The sequence below is a fragment of the Rhinatrema bivittatum genome, chromosome 9 (genome assembly GCF_901001135.1).
Source record: "Rhinatrema bivittatum chromosome 9, aRhiBiv1.1, whole genome shotgun sequence".
Lineage (NCBI taxonomy): Eukaryota > Metazoa > Chordata > Amphibia > Gymnophiona > Rhinatrematidae > Rhinatrema > Rhinatrema bivittatum.
The window spans coordinates 265,666,773-265,688,246 of record NC_042623.1 but is presented as its reverse complement, the minus strand read 5'-3'; the positions used below and the strand labels follow the sequence as shown (position 1 = coordinate 265,688,246).

At 44.0% G+C, this 21,474-nt stretch overlaps 1 protein-coding gene across 3 annotated transcripts in view; it reads left to right on the top strand.

The window, feature by feature from the left end:
- The window catches only part of MFSD1 (major facilitator superfamily domain containing 1), a 73,162-nt gene that overhangs the window by 2,140 nt on the left and 49,548 nt on the right, over positions 1-21,474 (top strand). For 2 of the 3 annotated variants that reach the window (XR_003858549.1, XM_029615149.1), the window contains exons 2-8: positions 394-446; positions 2,298-2,410; positions 6,260-6,302; positions 7,302-7,369; positions 10,205-10,313; positions 11,958-12,060; positions 13,093-13,191. Coding sequence is in view for 2 of the 3 variants with exons in the window: in XM_029615149.1 (XP_029471009.1) it covers positions 394-446; positions 2,298-2,410; positions 6,260-6,302; positions 7,302-7,369; positions 10,205-10,313; positions 11,958-12,060; positions 13,093-13,191 (588 nt within the window). In the remaining variant the exon portion in view is untranslated. The remainder of the gene's footprint in view (positions 1-393; positions 447-2,297; positions 2,411-6,259; positions 6,303-7,301; positions 7,370-10,204; positions 10,314-11,957; positions 12,061-13,092; positions 13,192-21,474) is intronic. The other variant, XM_029615150.1, reaches the window with a different exon arrangement.

Sequence of the window (21,474 nt, the reverse complement as noted above, 5' to 3'; positions counted from 1 at the left end):
GATAGGTCTGCCTTAAGCTTTGCCAAGCTTTTTGCTCTGTAAGGGTGTTTATTGTTAAAATGTAGCACTCTAGCCCTCAAATGGAGAAGTTGTTGCTTTCCTAGCCCTTCAGGATTGGACTATGCCAAATTAACTTCTGTTCCCTTTCCAGCACCTTTGCCAAGCCCCTGAGGGATCATATCATAATTCCCCTTCAGATTTCACACAAGGTCAAAATTCAGCCCTGTGCTGCATGAGTTCCCATTAGCTAAACAACAAAGAAATGGTGATAGTGAGGTCTTGCTGGTGGACCTGTGGAAACAAATATTGTAACCCTGGATCCAAGTTTTAATTCTCTTCAAAAAATATTCACTGTTTTTCTACAAATGTATATAATACTTTTTTTTTTTGTAGGTAGCTATTTCTGTTATGATAATCCTGCTGCTCTGCAGACACAGGTTCAAGGGGTAAGTGGACAAAAGAGTTGTCACCTCCAGATGCAGAGTAAAGAATTCTTCCTGCTGCTTTGTGAATTATTTTGCAAGCAACAAAATCTTCAAAGTGCTGTAATGAGAAGAGCAGCTGAGGAAAGTGTGTTTGGAAACATACATTTTTAGGCTGTTTCACAAAAAACTTACTTGAAAGAGCTATATATGTGCTTACAGCATTTGCTGAACCCTGCCTTTTTTTTCTCTGAATTAATTTTCATGTGAATTTCACCATAGTACAAACCAGAATGCAGAAAAGAACAAGAGTGGAAAGGCATTCTGGAGTACACAACATTTTCAGAGGCATTCTTTTCATTGTATAAGTTTTGTCTGTTCATTATCCAGTCCTTTCTTCCCTCTCTCGCTCAGTCCCCACTGTCTCACTGATTCCTATCAGTGCCTTCACTCAGCATTCACCCTTGATCTCTGTCATGTCATCAACCCCTTCAGTCAGTTCTTGTTCTTTTCCTTTCTCTTACTTAATGTTGTCCAAACATCCTTGTTCCGCCTATTATTTATTTATTTATTTTGGAGGTTCTTATATACCACGGTACGTATAGGTCTACATCACCTCGGTTTACAGTAAACAATAACTTAGCAACAGGCTTTACATATAACAGGTTAAACAGAAAAACAAAAAGTAGCAACAAATTTTACATATAACAGTTAATACAATACGTAAACAGTCAAAATCATCAAGTTTTACATAAATAACGATATCAAGAGACCAAGCTATAGCTCCTGTAAAATCAATCACCAATGGAAAGCCTATGTCCCCACCCCCTTATTCCTCCAATTTCTTCTCATCTTTCTTCAGCCTCTCCGATCTTTACCTTCCTGCCTTCACAGACCCCACAGATCCTGGTTTCCTTCGCTGAAACCCAGCAGGGTCAGACATACTGTGGTCCTGTTGGGCTGAAGCAGTCCCTGTGCTCAGAGCCATCTGAAAACAGCACCGGCTGAGCCAGAGGGAACCCTGTGATTGTGGGTGTGTGTAAAGGTGGGGCAGGGGATGGCAGCAGGGGAAAGATTGGGAGGTCAGGCCGCAGGGAGAGAGGGTGAGTGGAAATTGCAGGTCCTTTGGCTAGCAGGGTTGCTGATCTGTTTATTGCCTCTTGTTCTTCAGCTGGCAGGATCTGGGAAAGCATGCCAGCCCTCTGCTCCAGCTGCTTGTTTCTTTTACTTTTCTTCTTTTAGCGTTCATCAGCCTTTGTGTGGCAACTTTTCTGTTACCTGCATACATATAAGTGTTTGTGCATGTGCAGATGAAATCCTAGACAGAGCTGTAAAGAGTACACATGGTGGTTTGGTGTCAAAAAGATAATTGAAGCATGGAGGAGGGAAGCAGAATTCTCGCATTTTGTTCTAGCAGCAGCCCTATTAAGGTTACTGGTAGGGTGAGTAATAAAGAAATGGCCAGATACAAAGGTGATGTGTTGACCTTGGATCATTGGAGGCCTGGACTGAAATCCCTAATAAGGTCCCAAAGCTGAGTTTGAATGTGGCATGTCCTGAGAGAGAGCTTTCATACATCCCTCAACCACTATCCGTTTGCAGGCTTCGGTAAGTCATGGAGACACCCAGTGAGAATTTGGGGGGGGTCAAGATTCAGGTGTACTAGCACAGCCAAGTGAGCAAACTTGCACAATTCCTGTACATTTTGTGCTTGAATTCTAAAAAGCACTTAACTCGCATATATTGTAAAAATATGGAGTCTGTGTTACATCTGTGTGAGTGTACACATGTGGGTATATCTGTAGACTGTATGTTCTGGTAGTGTGCGCCTCAGTAATTGTTCACTGGCTGTTTTCTTCTTGTTTCTGTGCTTAGGATATGAAGGTGAATACTGCCACTTTCATGGCATTGTATGCCTGGTATTCTTGGCCCAATGTGATTCTCTGTTTCTTCGGGGGGTTCCTAATAGACAGAGTGTTTGGAATACGGTAAGCAGAACTAAGAAGTCTGACATCGACCTCAGTAGCCAAAGGTGGTGCTCTGAAATGTTGGTGATTCTCAGGTTTAAAATACCTACAAATGAAGCTGCCAAATCCATTTTTACTAATTACATTTTGGTGGCAGGCTTGTGTGTACTCAAGTCTCGGTTGCAAAATAGCGCATACTTGAATGGAAATTGTGCATGCTGTTTTGTGCTCATTAGTACGTCATCCTCCATTTTTGCTCCTGACCACACAGAAGAGTCTGCTGCATGGTTCACAGAAAGTAGCTGGAAAGGAAACGCCATCTGCAAAAACGGGCTAATGATAGATAATGCTCAGAGTAGAAATAAATGAATGTATCTGCTTAAAGCCTCCTTTATCAGTTGAGCACTGTTTTTTCTTTAAAAGAATGATGGGGAGGGGGCAGAATAGTTTCCACACCAGGGGGAAGAAACTGTTCATAAACTACAGGCATGATGAGGAAACGAGACTTTAGTTTTGTCCTTTGGGCATCGTGGGGCATTTTCATGTCTGCTTTTCCATAGGAGAAAGGAAAGAGACACATGAAAGGATTAAATGACAGAATCTAGATCTTGCTAAAATACTTTTGCAGTATTTTCTGTGGTTAAAAAGAGTAAGAACATAAGGAATGCCTTTCTGGGACAGACCCAAGGTCTGTCAAGCCCAATCTCCCACAGCGGCCAGTCCAGTCACAAGCACCTGGCAAGTACCCAGAAAGTAGGATCTATTTCTTGTTACTCGTGCCCACTCATAGCAATGGTTTTCCCTTCTCTACCTGCCTAATAATGTTTTATGGACTCTTCCTAGTAGGAACCTGTTCAAACATCTCTTAAATCCAGCTGCATTAGTTGCATTGACCTGGTCCTCTGGCAACAGGTTCCACTGTTTATTCTGGTTTGATACAGCATGAGTTCAGTAATCACAGTGGCCAACAGTTATCCACTTGATCGTACTTTTCCACTCAGCGCACAATCTAAGATTAGTTTTGAATCTACTGGTTGTTAGTTTCATGGAGTATCCTCTTGTTTTTAGTATTTGAAAGGATAAATGTAAGACATTGATAAGACAGGCTAAGAGAGAATTTGAAAAGAAGTTGACCATAGAGGCAAAAACTCACAGTAAAAACTAAAAAATATATTCTAAGCAGAAAGCCTGCGAGGGAGACAGTTGAACCGTTAGATGATTGAGGGGTTAAAGGGGCACTTAGAGAAAATAAGGCCATCGTGGAAAGATTAAACTATTTCTTTGCTTTGTTTATTGAAGAGGATGTTAGGGAGATACCTGTTCCGGAGAAGGTTTTCATGAGTAATGATTCAGATGGACTGAACCAAATCACGGTCAACCTAGAAGATGTGGTAGGCCTGATTGACAAACTGAAGAGTAGTAAATCACCTGGACCAGATGGTAAACCCCAGGGTTCTGAAGGAACTTAAAAATGAAATTTCAGATCTATTAGTAAAAATTTGTAACCTATCATTAAAATCATCCATTGTACCTTAAGACTGGAGGGTGGCTAATGTAACCCCAATATTTAAAAAGGGCTCCAGGGGTGATATGGCAAACTACAGACCGGTTAGCCTGACTTCAGTGCCAGGAAACATAGTGGAAATTGTTCTAAAGATCAAAATCACATAACATATAGAAAGACATGGTTTAATGGAACAAAGTCAGCATGGCTTTACCCAGGGCAAGTCTTGCCTCACAAATCTGCTTCACTTTTTTGAAGGAGTTAATAAACATGTGGATAAAGGTGAACCGGTAGATGTGTATTTGGATTTTAAGAAGGCATTTGACAAAGTTCCTCATGAGAGGCTTCTAGGAAAAGTAAAAAGTTATGGGATAGGTGGCGATGTCCTTTCGTAGATTACAAACTTGGCTAAAAGACAGGAAACATAAGAACATAAGAACATGCCATACTGGGTCAGACCAAGGGTCCATCAAGCCCAGCATCCTGTTTCCAACAGTGGCCAATCCAGGCCTTAAGAACCTGGCAAGTACCCAAAAACTAAGTCTATTCCATGTAACCATTGCTAATGGCAGTGGCTATTCTCTAAGTGAACTTAATAGCAGGTAATGGACTTCTCCTCCAAGAACCTATCCAATCCTTTTTAAAACCCAGCTACACTAACTGCACTAACCACATCCTCTGGCAACAAATTCCAGAGTTTAATTGTGCGTTGAGTGAAAAAGAACTTTCTCCGATTAGTTTTAAATGTGCCCCATGCTAACTTCATGGAGTGCCCCCTAGTCCTTCTATTATCCGAAAGAGTAAATAACCGATTCACATCTACCCGTTCTAGACCTCTCATGATCTTAAAGACCTCTATCATATCCCCCCTCAGTCGTCTCTTCTCCAAGCTGAAAAGTCCTAACCTCTTTAGTCTTTCCTCATAGGGGAGCTGTTCCATTCCAGAGTAGGATTAAATGGACAGTTTTTTCAGTGGAGGGGAGTGGGCAGTGGAGTGCCTCAGGGATCTGTACTGGGACCTGTGCTTTTCAATATATAAATGATCTGGAAAGAAATATGAGTGAGGTAATCAAATTTGCAGATGATACAAAATTGTTCAGAGTAGTTAAATCACAAGCGGATTGTGATAAATTGCAGGGAGACCTTGTGAGACTGGAAAATTGGGCATCCAAATGGCAGATGAAATTTAATGTGGACTAAGTGCAAGGTGATGCATATAGGGAAAAATAACCCACGCTATAGTTACACAATGTTAGGTTCCATATTAGGTGCTACCACCCAAGAAAGATCTAGGCGTCATTGTGGATAACACATTGAAATCGTCGGTTCAGTGTGCTGCGGCAGTCAAAAAAGCAAACAGAATGTTGGGAATTATTAGAAAGGGAATGGTGAATAAAACGGAAAATGTCATAATGCCTCTGTATCGCTCCATGGTGAGACCGAACCTTGAATACTGTGTACAATTCTGGTCGCCGCATCTCAAAAAAGATATAATTGCGATGGAGAAGGTACAGAGAAGAGCGACCAAAATGATAAAGGGGATGGCACAGCTCCCCTATGAGGAAAGACTAAAGAGGTTAGGACTTTTCAGCTTGGAGAAGAGACGACTGAGGGGGGATATGATAGAGATGTTTAAAATCATGAGAGGTCTAGAACGGGTAGATGTGAATCGGTTATTTACTCTTTCGGATAGTAGAAAGACTAGGGGGCACTCCATGAAGTTAGCATGGGGCACATTTAAAACTAATCGGAGAAAGTTCTTTTTCACTCAACGCACAATTAAACTCTGGAATTTGTTGCCAGAGGATGTGGTTAGTGCAGTTAGTATAGCTGTGTTTAAAAAAGGATTGGATAAGTTCTTGGAGGAGAAGTCCATTACCTGCTATTAAGTTCACTTAGAGAATAGTCACTGACATTAGCAATGGTTACATAGAATAGACTTAGTTTTTGGGTACTTGCCAGGTTCTTAAGGCCTGGATTGGCCACTGTTGGAAACAGGATGCTGGGCTTGATGGGCCCTTGGTCTGACCCAGTATGGCATGTTCTTATGTTCATTCTTTATTTGCCTGTTCCACCGCGGTCATGATTTTATAAACTAGCTGCCTCTCTTTTCCAAGCTGAGGAGCCCTAATCTGTGTTGCCTCTCATCAGAGGGGAACAGTTTCATCCCCTTTATCATTTTTGTTGCCCTCCTCTGCACCTTTCCTAGTTCTGCCAGGTCTCGCTTGAGACACTGTAGCCAGAACTCCACACATGATACTCGAGGTGCTTGGTGTGCGTTGAATGTTTGTTTTTCCGTTTGTTTTCATCCAGATCAGCTTACTCTTACAGTGAAATTGAGAGATATGTTTATATTTATTTTTTAGGCTGGGCACCGTAATATTCAGCCTGTTTGTCTGCAGTGGGCAGGTAAGTGTAGTTTATAAATGTTTCACATAATTGGTCAGTTTTGGTCCCAGTTTATTTCCCAGAACATTTTGCAGGAATTGCTCTGGAGATTCCCTGTGTTTTTTTTTCATAGAAGTGCTAAACTTGCAGGAAATTCACAAATGAACCTTACGCAGGGAAAGACTTTTGCTGCGGGCAGGTGAGGCAGTTGGAAGGGGTAAGAACTGCCTTTAGCCTAAGGATTGGTTCTCTCCTATGGGGTGCGTAAGGTAACCTGCCAGTGGAACTCCCCTCCATCCCCGAGGTCAGTTCAGCAATGAATTCTCTCTGGGGCAATCTGGATGGTAGCCTGGGTCTGAGTTGAAAGGCGATGGGAGCAGACAGTACAGTAGGATGATTCACAGAGAAGGTGTGACAGCTAAAAATGGTTTGGTTTTCATTTGTGGATGACAGATATTTGAGGCCACATGCGTCTTTCACCCGAGCCCAGTGGCTGAGTTTCAGTAATCTCATGAAGTTTACATTGGATTATAAGAACAGAATCTGATTTGCTAGTTTCTCATGCCACTTTTTTTCTTTTTTTTAGTAGTGCGCTTGTAAGAGTTATCACCAAGGCCGACCTGATAGTTTAAATTTGCATTAGTAACTTGGCTCTTTAACTGGAACGCTCACACGCTGAATGCATAGGTCCTATGGGAAAATGCAAAGCATGAGCTGAATTGTTTTGTGGTTATGTCATTTTTTTTTTAAATTTCTGGAGTGATTAAGCAGGCTTTATGATGTTTCTCTTAGGGCCACGGTCGTGTACATGTTTCCAAGTTCCTAGCGAACTCTCATAGTGCAGAACATTCACAAAACAATGTGACACAGCTGCTGAACTTAGAGCCGTCTATGACCACGTTGAAAATGATAAAGAATTGTTTGAAAGGTCACCACTGACCTCCTAAAAATGTTCAGAGGTGTCATGGTTGGAAGCTGGACAGTATTTCCTGCTTTTTATGACGTCCTTGTTCTTTTCAGGTGGTTTTTGCTACTGGTGCACTATGTAATGCATTTTGGCTGATGGAAGCTGGCAGATTCATATTTGGGTGAGTCCAGAGGAATTAATGTGCAGCACTTTAATGGAAATTTAATGTGAAAAGTGTGTGGGAGGATTATAAACTTAATCCTAAATATACTGCAGCAGAGAATGGAATTGTTAAATTGAATATTTTTTATTAACCCTTTAGCATTGGAGGAAGCCAGAAAAGACAGCCAGTTAAACCTCCATTTATAACTTGGATGGCAGGTTGACTTCATTTGGCACAAGTTTATTCTTTTTCACTGAAATTTAACAAATATATTGGATGCATTCCCTGTACGTACCCGGATCAGTCCAGACAGTGGGTTATGTCCCCCTTCCAGCAGGTGGAGTCAGAGCAAAACTCAAAGGCTGGCCTCTTACAAGCTTGGAGCGCCCTCTCTGTCCCTTCAGTATTTCTCTGACTCCAGTAGGTGAAAGGTAGCAGTCCCTTCGGTCCTCCATCTTGCTTACAAAGGGGAACTTTTATTTTTTCCTTATTTCTCTTGAAGTATTTCTTTCTTGGATGGATCTCTTGAATTAAAAAAAAAAAAGAGAACTTTATAACAAATTTTACTCTCAGCAAATTCTCAGGGATTCACTCCTTCAGCTCTAGGCTCCAACTTGCAAGCGGAGCCAGTGATTCTTTTCTTTTCTTTCTTGGGGGTAAGTGCTGTTCCTTTTTATTACTTTCAGGTCCAGTTTTTTCTTCTGGAGTGAGTTCAAGGGTTTAGGGGTGCACACTGGTGGTCCAGTCTCTCCTCCTCCCCCCCCCCCCCTCAACGACATAGTGCCCTGCCCTGAGAGGTCGTTGCCTCGGGGCAGTGTTTCCAGAGAAGCATTATTCCTCTGTTTTTTTTTCAGGCTTCCAAGCCTTGTCGTTGCTCTGCTAGTGGATGTCTGTTTCCCGCTCCAGTCAGCCTGCAGTCGGCGGCTCTGCCGAACAGCCATGCCGCGCCTGTCTCATTGCTGCGCCTATGGAGAGCCGGGTTCGCGGCTTTCCAGGGAGGGCATTTGTGTGAGATGTCTTCCCGGTGGGGAGGGTTCCTCATGAGTGGCTGGGCAGCTTCATTCGCGCTTGTAGGCGCGTCTCGCAGCGAGGCGGGCCCCGTTCCCGCCCAGTGCGGGAACGGCGACCATTTTGGATTCCCTGCCGCCAGCTCCCACTCAGCCTGGCCCTGACTCGGACCTCTCTCCAGTGACTCCCCCGGACCTGGAGCCACAGCCCCTTCAGCTCAGCCCGTGGGAACAGTATATACAATCATGAGAACATATGCATGCCTCGGTTGGATTCAGAAGTGCATATGCAGATACTTCAGCCTCTCAACCTGATTATGGTTTCACACTACAAACTGTTTTTTTTTTATTAAATATGTTTGGTTCAATTATGTGAGTAATTGATTAAACTCAATACTATAAAATGTATTTTACATAATATTCCTAGGTTACAGTTTAATATTACCGACAGAGCGAGTTGTTGATTGTTGCGAAAATACGGCAGCCTGCTTAATGGCATTGTTTTATGCTAGTTCAGCGCAAAGTCAACTTTGACTTTGTGGATATTGATAATTTCATTTAATTGGGTTGTTTTGGATTTAGGTGATTTTGTGCTAGTTTTGACCGTGAATAAAGGCAACGCTGTGTATAGAATACATATTGTACTTGGCACTAACCTCTAGCAGATGAGTGCTCATAATGTGCAGGTTTCTGAAAGACTTTGTGATTGAGCTGGAATAATTTCTTCAGGAGCAGCACACAAGGGAAGTTGTAAGGAGAAGAGAGAGTGCTCACGTTCTGTCTCTCACTCTCTCCTTCCTCTTCCTATGTCTTACTCACATATTTACAGTCATCTGCTTCCTCCTCCTTGGTGATGCCCTCATGGGGATTTTCCCATGTACAAATGCATAACCATAGAGGAGAGCTGTCACTGGCACTACTTCATGAGAGACACTTGAGTGAAACCTGAGCTTAGATCTAGATTTACAAAGACAGACACAGCAAGTGTACAATTACCTAGGTCATGATTTTCTAGTTATAATCCCTCTTCTTGCCCTCCTTTGGGTTCTGAAATATTTATACTACATTACCTCTTGTTCTGGCCTGCCAGGCACTTTTCACCTGGTACACAGTCTCTCCCCACCCCTTTGTCTGGTCATGCTATGTTTATGTGAGGTGTGCAGTCACTGTGCATGTGTCATCACCGTTCATGGTCCAGGGCCTCCCTAGAAATTACCTTTCACATTTCTTTGTAGAGACTAACTCTTTGAAGCAGCTGTGACATTTTTGTTCTTCAAGGTCCTTTGCGTAACCTTTCTTTAAGGCATAGGGCTTAAGCTGCTTGCAGGATTTCATCTGGAATGCAGTATAGTGCTAACATACAGCCAATCAGTAAAAAAGCATGTTTGAAAAGCTAACACCAAATACCTTATTTAGCATCTGTTACTTATCAGTAATTTGTCTCATACTTCTCTGTAACTATCTCAGAGAGCAAAGGAATATTTCCCATTGACCTCATGACCCAGTTACCTTCTATTTTCATTTGACCTGTGAACTTTCTTTATGTATATGTACTCATGTTTGTAGAAGGAATAAGTTGACTAGATAATCTAATTGGGGTCCATCTTTCCCTTCAAGAATCAGTTAGAGATTTGGTTTAATTTGTAATCTGGATGGTGAGAATGCACAATGAATGCATGTCCCAGAGATGTACAAGTCAGGTATAGTAAGGTTTTTCTGCAGTTGTTAATTGCTGTGCTGTTGCACATCACTTCTTAATCTCCAGGCAAACCATGCTGTGTTCCCTTGGATTCAGCTCTTGTTCACTGTTTTGTGTTTTTTTTGTTTGTTTTTCTCTCTACCCTAGTATCGGCGGGGAGTCGTTAGCCGTGGCACAGAACACCTATGCTGTTAGCTGGTTCAAAGGCAAAGAGTTAAATCTTGTGTTTGGATTACAGCTCAGCATGTCGCGAGTGGTAAGATTTTGATGTTCGCTCGTGAGGGTTAACGTTTTCCAACAGCTTGCGCTCACTGGTGCTTTACTATAGGCAGATTTTTAAAGAGAATCGTCCCTCTTTGAAAGTTCATGTTGATAGGCTTGCTGAAAGTGGCCGCATGCTTTGCGCCTGCTTTTTTTTCCTTGATGGTTTATTTATGACTGGGAAATAGCAGGCGTGCCTTTGGAAAACGCTGAGTGCCAGCGCTGTTTTTGCCACCCTCTGCCTATGCAGGCCTGAGTATCTCTCTCTAACCTGGCTAAGAGTACACATGTGAAAGCCCACCTGTACGCTTAGCTGAGTTGCTGGTGAATACTTTGCAAACTGCCCTTTTATCTGGGTAAATCGATATTTACCCAGGTAAAAGAGCTCTTGAAAACTGTCCCAGATATATAGAATGTTGGTTTGGTTTTTTTTCTGTTTTCCTATAAACAGTTTTTGTAACTTGAGAGAGAGGATACTGACATGATGAAACTGGGTACAGCATTTACTGTTACCCAGTTTGTACACACAAAGTATGTTTGCCTCAGCCAAGGTGAATGCGGGCTGGGAATGATTTTGATATCTGGAAATGTGTTTTGAACTCCCTGGCTGGAAAGGCATGTTATAAACGACGGTGACGATGCTCGTTGAAATCTACCAGTCTGGCGATGACGACAGCAGCTTTTGTAATACAAAGAGTTGGAAGAAAGCTGTGCTGACGGCAGAAGGGGGCATTTCATTTGAAAGAAATTGCTGCTGCCTTTGACATAGATGAAGTTTGACCCCGTTCCCTGATGGGAGAGGCGCAAATAAAACTTGCTCTGTCAGTTTCCTATTCCCAGTCTTGGTCCCTTGATTAACCCTGTGATTCCATAGAACCAGTTTTGCTAATGTAGGTATTGAAATTTCATCCGTTGTATGTAATTTAGGTGTGTTGATTGACACAAGACTTTCAATGAAAGATCAAGTCTATAACTTGTTCAGAACAGGATATTTTAAACTTAGAACGCTGAGTAGGTTAAAACTATTCCTCAAAACAGATGGTTTTACAAACTATATTTGCTGGATCAGATTATTGCAATTGGTTACTTTTGGGCCTGCTTTCTATCATACTAAGACCTCTGCAGTTATTGCAGAGCTCTGCTGCAAGAGTCCTTTCTGGAAAGCAGAAATGTGATTATATAAGCCCTGTTTAACTGATCTACATTGGCTGCCCATGAAATACAGAATGCAGTATAAGGTGGAGGAGTGGCCAAGGTTCAAATCCCACTGCTGCTCCTTGAGACCTTGGGAAAATTACTTCACCCTCCAATGTCTCAGGTACAAACCTTAGATTGTGAGCCCTCTGAGGAAAATTGTAAATCGCTACAACCTATGGAGTAAAACAGTATATAAATTTAAAATATATATGGGTTATTTTCATTACTCTTTAAAATGATTTTTTGGTTACTGTAAAGTGTTGCACAGGGGACATTAAATGACCCCAAGTGATAATTTGCCTAGCTTGGTCGTCTTTGCCCTGTTTGTACAGTAATTGATGCTTGTTCATTCTCTACCTGGACCGTAGTAAATGAGATTTCAGCTTTCTAAACACTTGAGCATCTTAATCTTGTCTTTTTTTTTTTTTTTAATCTTTTGTAGGGAAGTACCGTCAACATGAATATCATGGGATGGATATATTCCAGAATTCAATCCACACTAGGGTCCGCAGGCTATAAAACACTTGGCATAAGTCTCATGATAGGTCAGTAAAGTCTGGGAGGAGAATGCATCGGTTCTCGGAAAGCGCAGAATGTGTCGGCAGATATCCATAGCACTGCTAAGTCCTCCCACTGCTGGCACAACGCCTCACGTCAACTCTATCGCCTGTTTTCAGAGAACGACTACACTTCTGGTTTCCTCTGCCTCGTTTCTCTCCCCAGGAACTATCCTGTTGATATTCGTTGGTGTTCTGTGATGCTCCTAAGCAGTCCTTCTCCAGATCTCTTCTGCACCCATTCATGGGTGACTTTTCACGCCACGGGCTTGCCAGAGAGAGAGAGAGAGTCAGACAGACATGCGTGCTGTCCACCTTCAAGAGAAAATTTAAATTTACATAAACTTTTTTCCAGCTTACAAGCTATTTTGCATATCTAGGGTGGAACGGCTGAGTCCAATAACTTATAGCAAGTTTATCTTTTTGATACCAGCAGTTTCCTCCTGCTGCTTTCAGCTCAGTTGAAATGCAGCTGGAATCCAGTGCCAAGGGCCCGCAATCGCAGCGACTCAGATTTTTCCTGTTTTATAAATCCCTTCCCTAGCCCAGTCATTGCGGCAACAAACCTCAGCCAAGGCCCATGTACCAGGGCTCTTTTAGGCATCCTGCAATCATGGGCCACAAATCTGGCCTCCAGGTTTAGCTGTTGTGCAGTGATTGGGATTCCCCCACCCACCATGGGCTGTGATCTTGCCTCTGAAGCATCTCCAGTCCCAACTAGCAGCAGAGTCTAGATCTGTAAATTGAACCCAAATCCTCTGCTTTACACAGCGCAGCCCTGCCACTGGTAGGCACATATTCTAATTGTCATATTTGCTGATGCTTGCACTGTTAAATAGCATTTTGTTTTTTTTTTAAACAGGCAGTCTAGTCTTCCCAGGTCCAAATAGTTTTGTGTCTCCAGAAAGGTGATGTGGCACTGCCCCTAGATAATGTACAGAGTCTGTTTCGGTCAAATGACCAGGAAGGAGCCTGTAAAGTCTGCTGACACTTGTTCACTAATTTTTTTGCTCACTGTAGGTGCTGTAACTTGTGTCTTTTCCTTGGTGTGTGCACTTATTCTTGCCTATCTGGACAAGAGAGCAGAAAAAATACTAAATAAAGAACAAGGGAAAACAGGTATGTGAACCTGAAGGGTTGGTTTTTTTGTCTTTATATATATACTCTGGCTGATCTTGCTATCAGTAACTGTATAATCTTATCACTTTAATGATTTCCCTTTTGTTGGTCATTTTAAGTGCAGAAGCATGGGTAAGCCAGTAACTGAGACAGCTGTGTGTCTCAACTAAACACTTCTGGCCTGATTTTAAAAAGCATTTACTCGCTTAAAATTGGGTTTTACATGTGTAAATGCAGTTTAATCAAGTTAAGTGGGCTTTTGAAAATTGCTGCAATATATGCTATTGAATTGTTCATAGGATTTACTCACATAAGTGCACTTTACTCGAATAAATGGCTTTAGAAAATTGCTCTGATAGTATGTTACATTTACGCGCATTACTCCTTTGAAAATTACCTCCTTTGAGTTTAAGGAAAGCCATGTGCAGACATATAATTAGCGTGAAGCAGCAGAGCTAAGCAGCATTTTATCAGAGCTTTAGCTTTTTCCCCTTACTTGTTTAATTCACATACATTTCCTCATTCTTTGTATTAGGAAGTCAAGCACTGTTAGATACAGAAATGTGGACTTGATGTTGAGGCTGTAATGGCCTGGCCATGTGCTTTATAATATCTGAAATTAATCACACAAAAATAAGCCCAAACGTATTCCAGAACCCTCACACTGTAAACACACATCAGAAACAAAGGGTATCACTGGTCAAATTTCATATACCTTAAAGTAATGAACCACATATATCAGGCCAAAAGGAACTCAATTTGTAGGACCTATAACTCGATGAGTTTCTCTATCATTCAAACTCATACTTGGGTACACGGTCCATTTACTTTATTAGTCAAAAACCATTTTTTTAGTTTTTTATTTTATGGGACTCAGAGTTCATCTTCAATAAAATACTGTATCACTGAAGTGAAGCTGACCCACACACACACGTTAGACGATAATGCTCGCAAAAATAATGTCACTTCTATCTTCTTATATACATATCAATGATACTCATCTGAGTTGTAGAGTAGCACAAAAAAGCAAATAATGTTTGGAATTATTAAAAACAAATGATGAATAAAATGAAGGATGTCATAATGCCTCTATATCGCTCCATGGCGAGATTGTACCTTGAGTACTGTGTAATTCTGGTTCCCTGTACGTACCGGATCAGTCCAGACTCCTGGGTTTTGCCTCCCCTCCAGCAGATGGAGCCAGAGTCTGCCAGTATTACTCTGTCTCCAGCAGATGGTAGGGGGGCAACACTCAAAGTCTGTTCTGATTCCTAAAAAAAAAAAATGTAGAGGCAGTGTTTAGCTTGCTAGTTTCTTTTCTTAACTTTATTTCATTAAAAAAATAAATAAATAAATAAGGAAGGTGGCTTAAGGTCTCTTGCCTCTCAGGGAATTGGCAGGTCCTGAGGGGACCATCCCCCCTGGTCGAGTAGGCAGCTGCGGCTCAGGGTCGAGGACCCTAATCTTGCCACAGGGCAGCCCAGCTTGGGGTGATACCAGGGAGCCCGGATCACTCACACCAGCCAGACCGTTTCAGGACCCGTTCCGAGGACAGCTGAGCAGGATTGTCTGGTTTTTTTTTAAATAAATAAATATTGGTTATTTTGGCAGCAGATCCATGAGGCTCTCCCTTCTCTTTGTTGCCGCAGCGGTCTGTGACCCTTGTGCTCCGTCTTTTCCCGTTTAAAAAAAAAAAAAAGTTTTGTTTGTCGGCTCGTCGGCTTTCTCATGCTGCGCGGTCAGTTGTGCAGAGCGTGTGGCTCCGGGGGCGCGCGCCTCTCGAGGGATGGGCTGTGTTCAGCCTGCATCCCCGGAGGTGAGGGAACGTCTGAGCCCGTCGGGGGGAGGGGGGGGGGGGGTGGTGTAGTTATCCACAGGTCTGTTGCGGTAACTTTCGGGGATCTGCCGACGGACCTAGGAGAGTCCTTAAAAAGGAAGCGTCCTTTGAGGTCCATGCCACCACAGGAGGATTCGGATACCCCGGATCGGAGGATCCGGACGCATCGGCCCAGCCCCCGAGGGGGGTAGAGGGAGACGGCGATCAGCAACAGGGGAGCTGCTCGGCAAACCCACATCGTCGAGGGCGATGATCCAAAGGTGATCCGCCTATTCAGACGAGATGAACTTGGGCCTCTCACTCCTTCCATTTTGGGGGAATTGGGGATTGCGGTGCCTCCTGAAGAGTCTCGCTTAGGATCTATGGATCCACTCATATTGGGCCTGAGGGGTCCTCCTACTGCTTTTCCCTTCCATTTCACTGCTACAGACCTGCTCTTCAGGGAATGGGATACCCCAGACTTGGGGTTAAAGGTCACAAAAGTGATGGATAAGCTTTATCCTCTGCCGGAGGAGGCTTTAGAGATGCTCAGAGTTCCGAAAGTGGTTGCAGCAGTTTCTGCGGTCACGAAGAAAACCACTATTCCAGTCACTGGGGCCACAGCCCTTAAGGACCTGCAGGATCGCAAGCTGGAGTTACGGCTTAAAAAGATTTTTGAAGTCTCTGCCCTGGGAGTCTGGGCAGCGATGTGTAGCAATTTTGCATTATGAGCAGGGCTCCCCTCAGTGCAACAGCTGCAGGCCAACGAGGGCCTTTCAGAGGACGAAGCTCGGCAGGCTGGTCGCCTCGAGGCGGTAGTGGCTTATAGTGCTGATGCATTTTATGATCTTTTACGGACCTCCGCTTGATCCATGGTCTCGGCAGTATCGGCCAGAAGGCTATTGTGGTTGAGGAACTGGTCTGCGGATGTGTCTTCCAAATCCCAGCTGGGTTCTTTACCGTTTAAAGGCAAGCTACTGTTTTGGCAAGGAACTAGAAGACATGATTCAGTCCTTAGGCGAAAATAAGGTTCACCGCCTGCTGGAGGACAGGCCAAGGTCCAGAGAAGCGTTTTCTTCTAGATCCCGATTTCGAGGGAGTCGAAGATCTCGAGTGTCCCGAACGCCTGCTTCTTCCTTTCGACAGAACATGGGCAGACAGCAGTCCTGGTCGCAGCCCTCTCGTGGTCAGCGTTTCGGCAGACCTGTTACTTCCCAGACAGCTCCAGGTGGTAAAGGTGCGCAATGATGGCCTGCCGGCCCATTCCTCGATACCGGTAGTAGGGAGCAGACTGTCTCTGTTTTACGAGGAATGGGTCAAAATTACTTTGGACCAATGGGTACTCTCTGTGATAAAACACAGCTATGCTTTAGATTTTGCACACCGGCCCATTCTGCGGTTCATGACCTCCCCATGTGGGTATGCCGAAAAACGTCAAGTGGTGAAGCAGTCTTTGCACCGCCTCCTCGATCTGGGGGCAATTGTTCTGGTTCCTCCGCCAGAGCAGCGCAGGGGCCGTTACTCCATTTATTTTGTTGTTCCAAAAAAAGGTGTGTCCTTCCGGCCCATTCTCGATTTAAAGTGGGTCAACAAATGCCTTCGGATTCCCCGCTTCTGCATGGAGACGTTGCGTTCAGTCATCGCCTCAGTTCGGCCGGGAGAATTTCTGGCATCTTTGGATCTGATGGAGGCGTATCTGCGTATCTGGATCAGGGTGGATCCTCAGAAATTTCTGAGATTTTTCATCCTGGGACACAACTACCAGTTTCGGGCTCGGTCCTTTGGCCTTGCCTTAGGCGAAAATAGGCTCTACCCTTTGGCCTGCCCATGGTGGCAGCACGACTACGTCGCAAAGGCTTGTTGGTGCACCCATACTTGGACGATTGGCTGATTCGGGCAAAGTCCGAAGCTCTGTGTCAGGCAGCGATCCGCCGTGTGCTGTAGCTGTTAGTCTCTTGGCTGGGTGGTCAACAGAGCCAAAAGTCACCTAACTCCCTCCCAATTGTTGGAAATTTTGGGAGCTTTGTTAGATACCCATCAGGGCAAAGTTTTCCTAACGTTGGATCGAATTCTCAAATTACAAGAACAAGTGCTGATTTTGCTGGTGAAGCATCCTTCGAGAGTCTGGGATTACTTGCAAGTTCTAGACTCTGGAACTGGTTCCATGGGTGTTCGCTTACATGCAGTCCTTACTATCCACATTGCTTTCCCGGTGGAGTCCAGTTTCTGAACAGTTCCATAGCCCCCTGCCGTTAACGCTTGGTCCAGTCTGGATTGGTGGCTGTTCTCAGGCAATCTGAGTCGTGGCATTCCCTTGGTGGTTCCGGAATGGAAGGTGGTCACCACGGATGCCAGTCTTTCCAGTTGGGGAGCAGTTTGCGAAAATCAGTGCAGGGGCTATGGTCTCTGGATGAGTCTCAGTGGTCGATCAATTGTCTGGAGACCAGAGCAGTTCACCTGGCGCTGGAGGCCTTACTCCCTCTTGTCCAGGGGAAGTCGGTCAGGGTGCTGTCCGACAATGCGACCATGGTGGCCTATATCAATCGTCAGGGAGGAACCAAGAGTCGCCCGGTGGCATTGGAAGCTCACCTTTTGGTCAGTTGGGCGGAGCAGAACCTGGTCGGCATAGCCGCATCCCACATAGTGGGGGTCGACAACGTGCATGCGGATTTTCTAAGTCGAAATCAGATCAATCCTGGAGAGTGGGAACTGGTGGACACAGCCTTTCAACTCATTTGCGACAGATGGGGCACGCCTTGCATGGATCTGATAGCGACCTTCAAGAATGCCAAGGCCCCGTGCTTCTTTGTGCGTCACAGGGATACAGGTACGGAGGGTGTGGACGAGCTGGTTCTCCAATGACAGTCTTGCTTTGTGTTTCCTCCTTGGCCTCTTATCGGCAAAGTGCTCCGGCGAATAGAGAAACACCCGGCCGATGTCCTGGTGGCTCCCGAATGGCCTCGCCGGCCGTGGTTTGCGGATCTGGTCAATCTCACGGTGGAGGATCTGCTGCAGTTCCCGTACCTCCCGAACCTGCTGCATCAGGGGCCCGTCTGTTTCGACCAGATCGATCGCTTTTGTCTAGCGGCATGGCGTTTGAGAGGCAGCGTCTAAAGAACAAAGGTTACTCCGATGCGGTAGTGACTACTTTGCTGAGATCAAGCAAAGCCTCGACTTCGCTATCTTATGTGCGTGTCTGGAAGGTTTTTGAGATGTGGGGCGTTGACTGTAGTATTGTTCCCACCTTGCGACTGTGTCCGATATTCTAGGGTTCCTTCAGGCAGGATTAGCTAAGGGCTTGTCCTGTAGTTCCTTGAAGGTCCAGGTGGCAGGACTAGGTTGCTTATGCGGGGCCATAAGTGGTGTGGCGTTGGCTGCACATTCTGATGTTTCTCGCTTCCTTAGAGGAGCAAAACATTTATGCCCGCCGGTGAGTTCACTATGTCCATCCTGGAATTTGAATGTGGTTGTTACGGCTTTGTGTCCACTGCCTTTTGAGCCTTTGAAGAGGGCAACATTGAAGGACTTCACTTTGAAAGTGGTGTTCCTTGTGGCGATTTCCTCTGTGTGTTGAGTCTCCGAGCTACAGGCTTTGTCATGCTGGGAGCCCTTCTTGCAAAATTTCTGATTCGGGGGTTACTTTGCGAACGGGTCCATCCTTCCAAAGGTAGTTTCCTCTTTTCATGTGAATCAGTCTGTGGAACACCTGTCCTTTTCTGATCTGGACAGGTCGGATCCCCTCTCAAGGGATTTGAGAAAGTTAGATGTTCGCAGGGCTCTACTCGTTATCTGGAAGTTACCAACAATTTTAGAGTCTCAGATCATCTCTTTTTTTTTTTTCCCTGGAGTGGTCCAAAGCGGGGTAATATGGCATCTAAGACCACGATAGCCCAGTGGCTGAAAGAGGCGATAAATTCTGCGCATTTGCTTCGTGGTCGACCCTTGCCAGTGGGGCTTAGGGCTCATTCTACATGCTCCCAGGCGGCTTCCTGGGCAGTGTCAACAGATTTCTCCACAAGAAATTTACAGGGCAGCTACTTGGAAGTCCTTGCATACTTTTGTGCGGCATTATAGATTGGTTGTCCAGGACCCAAGGGAAGGAAATTTCGAAGCAGATGTGTTGAGCGGGCCTCTCTGGATCCCAACCCCAGTAAGTGAAAGCCACAGGAGTCTGGACTGATCTGGTACGTACAGGGGAAAGAAAATTAGTTCTTACCTGATAATTTTCGTTCCTGTAGTACCAAGGATCAGTCCAGACTCCTGCCCATTTGGGGCATAAAGGTAATGGGGAATCCGCTACTTCTGCATTTGTTTTCTTCTGATCTGCAGAGCTATCTGTTTTACCCTTTCTAATGGGTCTGGTTTATAGTTGGGGTCAGTGATCCAGTTTAAAGTTCGGTTTCTGTATATAGTTGGAATCATTCTGCTTTGAGATTACGTAATACTGGCAGACTGTGGGTGGCACCCTGGTATATAAGGCAGAGTCTGTTAAATCTTTCTCTGTCTCCATCTGCTGGAGGGGAGGCAAAACCCAGGAGTCTGGACTTATCCTTGGTACTACAGGAACAAAAATTATCAGGTAAGAACTAATTTTCTTTTGCCGCATTTCAAAAAAGATATAATTGCACTAGAAAAGGTACAGAGAAGAGCAACCAAACTGAGAGAGGGAATGGAAAGGCTTAAAAGAGGTTAGGGCTGTTCAGCTTTGAGAAAAGACAGCTGAAGGGAGGGACATGATAGAGGTCTATAAAATCATGAGAGAACTAGAATGGGTAATTGTGACTGGGTTATTTACGCTTACAGATAATACAAGGACTATGGGTCACTCCATGAAGTTAACAAGGAGCACATTTAAAACAAATCTGAATTAAAAAAAAATTTCACTCTTCACACAATTAAGCTCTGGAATTCATTGCTAGAGGATGTGGTTAAGGCAGTTAGTGTAACTGGTTTAAAAAAGGTTTGGACAAGTTCCTGGAGGAGAAATCCATAAACTGCTATTAACCAAGCTGATTTAGGGAATAGCAGTACTTATTACTGGCATTAGTAGCATTGGATTTATTTACTATTTGGGTACTTGTAAACTGGATTGGCTACTGTTGTAAACAGTATGCTGGGCTTGTTGGTCCCGATATTTGACCCAGTATGACAGTTATATTGTTAAGTTTACATAATAGCTACATGCGGAGAAGACAATTTTGGAGCTTATCAGCTAAGTGGATTCTCCATAGATAGGGTTATTGCTCCTGTTTTAAGGACGCTTGGGTAATCTAAGTGTGGTGACACACATTTGTAACTGCTTTGTTTCTCCTCCATGTCTGTGTTATGCAAAAGGCACCTTAGAAGATCGTGACTTTTATGTACGCCTGATGCAGGCATGGCCATGTTGGGTATTTAATTGGATATTTTATTTGGGCAGTGTATGGTTTTATATACCGAATATACTCACGTGCAAGTTATAAAATTTACGACGTAAAACAAAAAATTACACGGACGAGTGGGTGCTAAGTGTGATTGGACCCTCACTGCACAGTGTACTGTGGTTTCATGCAAGTGTCAGATTACATTGCACAACTCTGAAAACATATTGGTTACGGTTCTTTCAGCGGGATAGGCCTCAGGTAAAGGTCTCGAGGTGTTAGATATTTTTGTCCTTGTTTCTGTGACAATGAACGCCTTGGACCAATACGGAGTGAGAGAGCTTCTGACCAAATATTATGACTACAGGGACCAAGTGAGTTGTATGCATTTACCTACTCTAGCTAGCGCGTAACGAGGATATGTAGGCCTAGTGTAAAATATTTCTATAGTACCATACGTGAGGCTGTTTGCTAGTTCAGTTACATATAGCTAAAGTAAGCACATATTTTATTAATTACATTCAACCGAAGTTAAAATTTGGTAAAGCGTTTATTTACGCATTTAGGTAAATAACGAATGATGTCGCAGGGGTTGAAAAGAAAAAGATCGTCTTATGATGCAAGCTTTAAGCCGAAAATCATGGCTTTCACAGAGTACAAATAACTGTGCCGCATAACGCCACTTTGGCGTTTCAGAAAAGCTCGTATGGGACTGGAGGGAAACAGAAGCAAATTTTAGCGGAAATGCCAAAAAACAAGAAGGCACGCCGTGGTGATCAAGTATTATTCCCAGAACTTGAGGGCACTGGTGGACTGGATACTGGAATGTTGACAAAATGGATATATCATTACTCGGACGGCTATTCGATTGCGAGCTTTGAAAATGAATAAAGAGGCCCCTTACAATCTGAATCTGCTGTCTGGTTCCTTTCTTGCTTCCGCAGGCTGATGCACAGGGTTCATGAACAGATGTGGGCTGCTTATACGCAGGCACACTAAAATCTCCCAGAAGCTTCCCAAGGATTTAGAAACAACTCATTCTTAAAATACACAATATCGTTGCATAAGAAATATAACTATGACCTGTCACAGACAGGGCGTTTCATC